Source organism: Callorhinchus milii, unplaced genomic scaffold, assembly GCF_018977255.1.
Source record: "Callorhinchus milii isolate IMCB2004 unplaced genomic scaffold, IMCB_Cmil_1.0 Scaffold2, whole genome shotgun sequence".
Lineage (NCBI taxonomy): Eukaryota > Metazoa > Chordata > Chondrichthyes > Chimaeriformes > Callorhinchidae > Callorhinchus > Callorhinchus milii.
The window spans coordinates 6379024-6387423 of record NW_024704743.1 but is presented as its reverse complement, the minus strand read 5'-3'; the positions used below and the strand labels follow the sequence as shown (position 1 = coordinate 6387423).

Here is an 8400-nt window from a genome sequence, read left to right as displayed (position 1 = left end):
GGAGAGAGAAGAGGGTAAAAGTGTGAGGACAGAAGCAGAAGACGTGAGTGCTGGGGGTGTAGGGTGGGGAAGAGGAAGATACACCAGTTGCAGGGACAGCATTGTGTTTCACATCCCATAGAAAGTGGGCAGGTTAGGCTCCATATCAGTTGCACAATCTATTTTATAGAAATTATAGCATTTAAAGTTATGACAAACTAATCCATCAATATTGTTATTAATATTTATAAGCTCGAGTAAAAGTTAATGTTTTACCTTTATGTTCCTAATGTTATATTTCAGAGATATTTTGTAAAGGTTACATAAAATAATTAATGGAACAGATAAATGAAGGAGCCAGGTTGTTTGGGAGCATGATATATTAAACATTAACTCTGTGTAAAATAACCATAGTCACTTCATTGTAAACGTACGGGATAACTAGTAAAGCTATAAACTAGGTTGTCACACTGCAAGGGAATTTTGGCAGCATTTGGTGTTAGGTAGTGGAGAAAGATGAGCAATGTTGCAGAGATGAAGAAAGACAGAACTTTCTGTGAAAATGGAAGAATCTTTGTTCCGTAAGCTTTTATTCAACAAACAATGAACAATATGTTCTTGACATACAATTTCAAATGAACACAAACATATATAGAAACATGTATAAAGATTAATATTAAAAAGAGAACTTTAAAAAGACATGCACCCAAGCAGAATTCAATGGATTTAACATTGATTGTTATTCAGAATCTAAGTGCAGAAAAGTAGACAGGATACGAAAAGACCACCTGACCAGTCCCATGGAAAAAAAATCATATGTTACTCTATTTCTTAAATACCTTAATCAATGTATTTGCCAAATAGTTACTAAATCCCTCATGAAAGGGCTGACATAATCTGCCTCCACCTGTCCCACAAATCCCTCTCTTGTTTACTCCCCTGTCTACCAAGATCCTTAATTTCGTATTCCCACTGTTTATTCTCCGACCTCAATCTCATCAAATGGAATTGATCTGCATGAAATGAACGCTCGCCTTGTGAGGCTACTTCTGAAGTAATCAATCCCTCTGTGTTTTTCCAGCTACTGTGTAACTGCCCCAGACTGGTATCATCAGCAGATTTAGATAATTTACATATAATACAAATCTTTCATAGTAGATAGAAAGTCAAAATTCACTGTTTTCTCAGTATCATTGGCATTCACTTATAAATGCTTGACAAGATTAACAAAACCTCTGCATTTCAAAATACATAAATCAGTGCAGTGTAGAGTGTACAATATAACTCCAGATAATGTTCAAAAGTTGGAACTAACATATTGAGCTGCTCTTGATACAATTCCATGAATATGGTTTCAGGAGATATGGTTAGGTCGATATTCTAGAGTTTTAGCTTCGATTAACTTTGGGAGACGGTAATATACTTGTCAACATTTCCTTAGAATATTAAATGTGCAGATTGGAGTCTAGATAATACACCGTTTCAACGAAACAAACTTGATAGGGAATAGGTCTTTTACAATAGAAAGCACCCTAAGACTTAAAATTCAAAATTGTGTCGAGAAACAGTTCCTAAAAAAACGTGCAGAAAAAACATATTACAAATTAAACCTGAATTTTAATATCTAATTTAATTTTTGTTTATTAATTTGACTTGCGTGAAGGTCACTATCTAAATACCAGTTGTTCTGAATATTCTATTTCTTCAAAAATTCTGCAGGTTCTTGCATTTTAAAACAATGATCTTCAGATTAAAATCATGAAAATTTTGGACCTCAGGTAGACAATAATGGGAAAATAAAGAGGACAAGGGCTTCTGTGATAAGCNAAAAAACATGGGCTCCGTGAGAATATTTTATAGGATTTTGTCTATAAAATGCAGTCACAACACTTTACATGGTGTTGTGAAATATCTGTGAAACACTTCCATCTTATTCTCTCGTGTGTCTAGTGTAAAAACAATTGCAGTATTATGATGTATAAAAACATTGTGTTGATTCTCTCATGTGTTTAGTCTTAACCAAGAGTAGTTTAAGTATGAAAACGTACATGGCAGGTGTTCAGAAGAAAATTACAATTGTATAGCTCCTTTCACGTCAGGAGGACATCCCAAGGCACTGGACAATCAGTGTTTCGGACCCGAGCTGGGGATCGGGATCAGGGAGGGTGAAGGGCGGGGGGTAAGGGGGATGACCGAAGGCACGGTTGAAGAAGAGGATCTTAAAAGAGGTCTTGAAGGAGGCAAGGGAGGGGGAGAAGATCTTCAGTCTAAAACGAATCAATAGGCAACTGACTTTTTGAAGTACTTTCCATTTCAGTTGGTGTCTCCTTTTGCTTGCCACACACTCCAAAAAATGTCAGAAACACCGGCATAAAAACGATGCCATGAATTGCACCAAACAATATGACAAGAAACATGATTTTGAAAAATGTCCGAAATATGTAAATGTTTGCAGCAGCCAACACAACAACACCCAGAATAGTGGAGAGCGCCCCCTGGATAATGGGATAGCCAAGAGTGTACAATGCTTCGATGGTACGTTCATTGGCACTTGCTTTGTCATTTGAAACAAATGCATATGAAATATGGGCTGTGAAGTCAACTGAAAACCCAATACAAATAACCAGATTAATCATAGATATGGAGTCTAGATTAACATCCCACAGAGCCATGAAACCAGCCACACCAGCTAAAATAGAGGCGACAGCTAATGTCACCCACACAGAACAAATTGGATTCGGAATTAACAACAAGGCAACAACCAGCATTGCAGCTGCTGCCACAACCACATTCTGTATTGTGTTGATCTGTATAACAAGATATTGATCAAAGTAAATGAACGCTGAATGATACACTTGTAAAGGGATTATACAGCTCTTGGCCAGATCTCTCAGTTCAATCATCATATCTTTTTCGGCAATTGAGTCATTGACATTTTTGGTCTGAATAAAAAACCGTGATGCTGTTATGCTTTTATTATCTTGTGAGAGTTCAATATCTTGTTGAAATAAAGGGACAATCTTAAACAATTTAGGTAAATTTGTTATGAAGGAATCAGACGCCGTTATGTCAATAGACATCAGTTTAGAAATGTCAATGTATGTTCGAAGCCAAGACTCTGATAACTCTCTATCTACATAAGTGCTATTTTCAAATTTGGCCATACAGCGTTCAATTTCAGTCTGAACACTGGTGTTCCAATAGTCCACTGATTCTGAGACTGATACCATGACCCGAGGTCCATATTGTGAGAAAAACATATCTTCATGGTCATAGAATTTAATCACATATGAGCTGCTAGTGGCCAGATTTCTAAGATCAAATCCTTCCTGTAACTGGAAACAACCATAGATACCACCTGCCAAATACCCTGCATACAGCAGTATCACAAATACCTTGGTCCATATAATAGTGAGGAATGGGCCATAATATTTCTTAAAGAAGAGATAAATTGGATGCTCTGTTTCAGCACCGGACATCTCATCATACTCCCCACCAACACAGCACATTCCATAGAATTTCGATTCTCCTGGTTGATGGTGCATTTGAATCTTCCTGAAAGTCAGCCAATGCCTGTTACTGTTTTCTCTTCTCCCATTCAGTGCCAGAACCGCCCCAAAAAACGTAATGTTGTAAATAAAGCAGAACAAAACGGTAGTACCTGTATACAAGCAAAATGACTGCACAGATCGAAAAGGTGTCATGACACCAATGTAAAAGGCTATCACATCAGTCAGAGTCGTTATGGTAATGGAAGCGGCAGCTTCAGCATATGTGGCTGCCATGCGATCTTCAATTTTAGCATGAACCTTTGTCTTCTGCCAACTGGAGAGCATAATGAACATGTCATCAACACCAATACCTGTAAATTAAAAACATGTAAAGTGACAGATCAGTCTTAAGATCTTCAGAAAACATTATTGCAGATCTCAAACGTTGATGAAGTAACATATGGGATTTAAAAATGTGTAATTTGAAGACTGAAAAATATTTACAGAAGAAATTATGTTAGACCTTCAAGTGCTCCATCTCCTGTGAGGCTATTTGTGTGCATTATTTGAAATGGTACCAATGCTCATGAAAAATCTGGACATGGCCCCTTTGTGGATAAACAAACAATGCGTATAATAATAATAATCCTTGCATTTGATATAGCGCTTTTCACGTCTTCTCGACATCTCAAAGCGCTTCATAGAATTGACTATAAAGTGAATTGACTGTATATTTGTGGGCGAAACGCAGCAGCCAATTGCGCACAGCAGCGTCCCCCAAACAGTCGTGGATTGAAAGTGACCAATTTATTATTGTTTTGTTTTGGAGGGACTATTATTAGACGTGTGGAGTAAGGAAACTTGCCCAAGGTTTCGCCCTGTTGGGAATCGAGCCCAGGTCCTCTCGCTTGCATGGCAAATTCTCTAACCACTAAGTTACAGGACTCCAAATGCTGATGTTTTTTAAAAAAAACTCTTTTCCACTAATGGCATTAAACAGTTTAGTAAAAAGATTTCATTAAAAACAATACCCTCCTCCCCTCCCCCTTGAGAGAAACCAATAAGAGTTCACTAAACTCACTCATAAACTTACAAAGCGTGTAGGTAATCTGGAGGAGTAATAGGGGAAAAGCTGGTAAAAGGGACTTAATAGATTGCACTTTAAAAGGAAGCATAGACATGAGAAGTCGAATGGCTTCTTCTGTGCTGTAACTTTCTGTGGCTCCTGTTTCTTTCCCTTTCTCTGTCTGTCTTTTCTGTCTCTCTATGTGTCTCTTTCTCTGTCTTTACAGTATTTCTATCACTAATCCTCAACTGTATTTAATAAAACTTTATAAAACTTCCGCGTGCAACTTCATAAATGCATTTATTTTGCATATTTTTCACATATTTTTCCCCAGTTATAATAAAGATAACAGTAATCGTTATATTTCGTATAGTCTCTTCAAGTTGGGAAGAAGTCCCAAAGTGCTTCACAGGATATACTGTAAGTGCAGTGACAAAGAGAGACAGAAAAAACACTGCTTGAAATTCCCTTCTCTTTTTGAATCGTGCCATGTGATCTTTAACGTCTATCTGAAAAGCTAATTCGCTTATCTGAAGGACGGGACCTCCAACAATGCACCTCTCCCAGAACAGATTGCAATGGAGTATCATGTTAGAAAGTGTGAATAATATAATAATAATCCTTCCATTTGATACAGTGCCTTCAAGACATCTGAAAGAGTTTCACAGAATATACTGTAAAGTGAATTGACTGTAGAAACATATAAACATAGGAACAGGAGGAGGCCGATCAGCCCTTCGTGCCTGTTCCACCATTTAATTAGATCATGGCTGATCTGCACCTCAACTCAGCCTTTCAATTCCAATTTCTCACTTTCTCCGCATATCCCTTAATACCCTGACCATCCAACAGTCTATCAACCTCACTTTTGAAGGTGTGGATGGATCCAGCATCCATGGCCTTTTGGGGGAGAGAATTCCAGATTTCTACCACTCTTTGAGTGAAAAAATGCTTCCGGATTTCACTCTTAAATGGCCTGGTTCTAATTTTAAGATTATTCCGCTTGTTTTGGATTCCCCCACCAGAGGGGGATTAGCTTTTCTGTATCTACTCTATCAAATCCCTTTATCATCTTAAATACCTCAATCAAATTACCCCTCAACCTTCTCAGCTCAATGGATATTTTATATATTTTGTGGGTGAAACCTGGTAGCCAATTAAGTGTCACAAAAATTTATGGAGTGATTCACCAAATTATTATATTTTTCATTTGATATTTGAAGGGATTATTACCTCTGGAAAAGCAAATCGCTAATCGACTAACAACCTGGTTCCTATGTACTGCTCGGTAAACAGAGGTGTGTGGAGTAAGGAAACAACTAATATTTTGCCCTTCCCAGGAATCGAATCAAGTTCCTCTCTCTTGTGAATCGAGTGCTCTAATCAATACGCTACAGGACTCCACATACTCTACAGGACTCCGAATGTGGGACTTGAACTCTTGGAGACGAGAGTCTACTAAAGAAATGTCAAAATGATACTAACCGAGAATGAGGAATGGTGCATTAGCTGTGTTGATGGCAAATGAAACCCCACAAAACAGCAGCAGTCCAAAGCCTGTGAGCACAGCAAATCCAGCTGATATCACTCCCAGAGCAGCCACCCAGAACTTATTCCTTACAGGGTCCAACCTGTAAATAAATGGCACCACTTTCTGTAACATAATACATTTTTACCTTAATGTCACACAGTAAGTCAATGAAAATGAATTCCAACTTTACTTAATAGAGAAAGAACTTTACCTCGTACAAGACACAATGGAAAAGAATATTGAAAGGAAATAGGTGATTGAAAATAGTGGTACGATTTCTTTGCTGCTTCCTTCAAACTCTGTCTGTCTTGATACGGAAGTGTAATATGAAACCTGTAACGGAAATTAGGAAATATTTACAGCATATTAGTTACTAATAGTGATAATAATCCTTGTCTTTGATATAGCGTCTTAACATTTTTAAAATGTTTCAAAGTGCTTCACAGGGTTTTCCTTCAGGTGTAGTAACTGTGTATTTGTCGGCCAAACATGACAGCCTGCTTGTGGGAGGGCGGTAAGTGGGGTCTCCTTAGAGTTGAGGTGACCCCTCTATGGTGGTCTTGGTAGTCCAGTTCATGAAACAGGGGATCTGCAGTTCTCCAAGTCACTTCTGAGTCAGACCAGACAGCCTGGTTTGTGGACATAATAATAATAATAATAATAATAATTTGATATAGCACTTTTCACGTCTTCTAGACATCTCAAAGCGCTTCACAGAATATGCTGTAAAGTGAATTGACCGTATATTTGTGGGTGAAACATGGCAGCCAATTGCGCACAGCAGTGTCCCACAGACAGTCGTGAATTGAAAATGACCAGTTTACTATTGTTTTGTTTTTTGGAGCGATTATTATTATTATTAGGTGTGTGGAGTAAGGAAACTTGCCCAAGGTTTCGCCTCCTGCCTGGAATTGAACCCAGGGGTCTTCGCTTGCGAGACGAGAGCTCGAACCACTGAGCGACACGACTTGGAGGAATAGAGCAGTCACTAATTCCAAATTAATTCCAGTATGTGTCAGCTATTTCCTTATCAAACACTTGGTCTGGTTAAGCTCCACATGAGGAGTAAGACACACAGCAAGTGACAACTGTCTGTCTGACAACTGAGTATATTTACTGACTGTAGACTTAAACACGAAACGAGGAGCAAAGACTGAGGTGACTGGAGATGCAGAGGATTGTCAACAAGCGATTGCAATGAGTAACGTGTGCACTGAGACATGTCGTTGTTGTCACTGACCTGAATATACTGCAGATTTGTCGATTTGTTTTGAAAATCTTCAACAAACTTCTTCAGCCACTGCTCGTAAACTACATTTTCTGCTGCGTCGTCATCTCGTAAATAATAATCAAGTCTAACGGCAGAAGCTGTTTTAATATTATTTCCCTCTAACTTCACTCCCCCCACAGACAAACCAATGAAACCACTACATTCTGTGCTATTCTGGACGGGATAAGTAAATTTAAAGCTCTCCACTTGACCAGCATCGTACTGTATACAGTCTAAGATTACATTGGAGAAGCAGGAATCTCCTGCTTTGGCACAAAGACTGGAATAGTTATTCTTATCAACAACAAACCCTTTAACTTCCCCATCGAGCCGCAGAATCTCTTTAAATGCTGCCTCTGTGAGGACGTTGCCACCTTTAGCAACAGCGATGAAAGAAGCAAAGGTCCCCTCTGTGTAGAGCCTCGGCGCCGAGAAGGGCAGAGAATCATGAGTTGGAAAGTGTTTCATAATAAACTCTCTCTCAGACTTTGCCTGACCGTGAATAGGAGTGAACTGCTCCTCTATGTCATTCGCTTCATTTTGCTCAAAGAAATAAAACCCTGAGCCGAGAGCTACAGAAATGATCAGAGGAATCACCAAAAACCACCATGGATATCGCCCAACGAGGGCTCCCAACTTCCCGAACACTTTACAGAGAGGTTTCTCCAGACAGTCAGTGTGACACCGAGCCATGGTCTACACTGGGCAGTCAGCAGACTGAAGCTCTCTCGGATTAAAGCCAATACATTGATGTGTAAAATAACACCTGTACAGGAAGTGTGTCATTCGACTGAAGGCAGGTCCCTGACTCTGTGCCTCCGGTTTGTGAACTAATGTTCAACTGAGACTTGTAACCCAGTGAACATCACACCCTGTGTACACATACAAGGTTACTGATAATTATTATCCTTCCGTGGAAAAATCATATTGACTGTTGCTACACCAGACTACACAAAGCAAGAATGATAAACCCAGATATAGTTTTCTTTTAGTTTTCATGATTTGATATGCAGAATCAAAAATGTTTGTCTCGTAAAATAACTTGAAAGAAACCATATACGCA

General features: G+C 38.8%; 1 protein-coding gene across 1 annotated transcript; it reads right to left on the bottom strand.

Moving 5' to 3' along the window:
• Positions 1 to 976: 976 nt before the first annotated feature.
• LOC103183644 (patched domain-containing protein 3-like) lies at positions 977 to 8162 on the bottom strand. Its single transcript, XM_042332563.1, has 4 exons — positions 7308 to 8162; positions 6279 to 6400; positions 6022 to 6167; positions 977 to 3841 (listed from the first exon to the last, which is right to left on the bottom strand). The coding sequence occupies exons 1-4, from the start codon at positions 8028 to 8030 to the stop codon at positions 2247 to 2249; spliced, it is 2586 nt and encodes an 861-aa protein (XP_042188497.1). The 5' UTR covers positions 8031 to 8162; the 3' UTR covers positions 977 to 2246.
• Between the last annotated feature and the right edge of the window lie 238 nt (positions 8163 to 8400).

Coding starts and splice junctions, on each gene's coding strand:
- LOC103183644 (XM_042332563.1), bottom strand. CDS start 8,030: ATGGCTCGGTGTCACACTGACTGTCTGGAGAAACCTCTCTGTAAAGTG. Junction 6,401..7,307: donor CAAATCTGCAGTATATTCAG/GTCAGTGACAAC, acceptor TTTCCGTTACAG/GTTTCATATTACACTTCCGT. Junction 3,842..6,021: donor TGCACCATTCCTCATTCTCG/GTTAGTATCATT, acceptor TTTAATTTACAG/GTATTGGTGTTGATGACATG.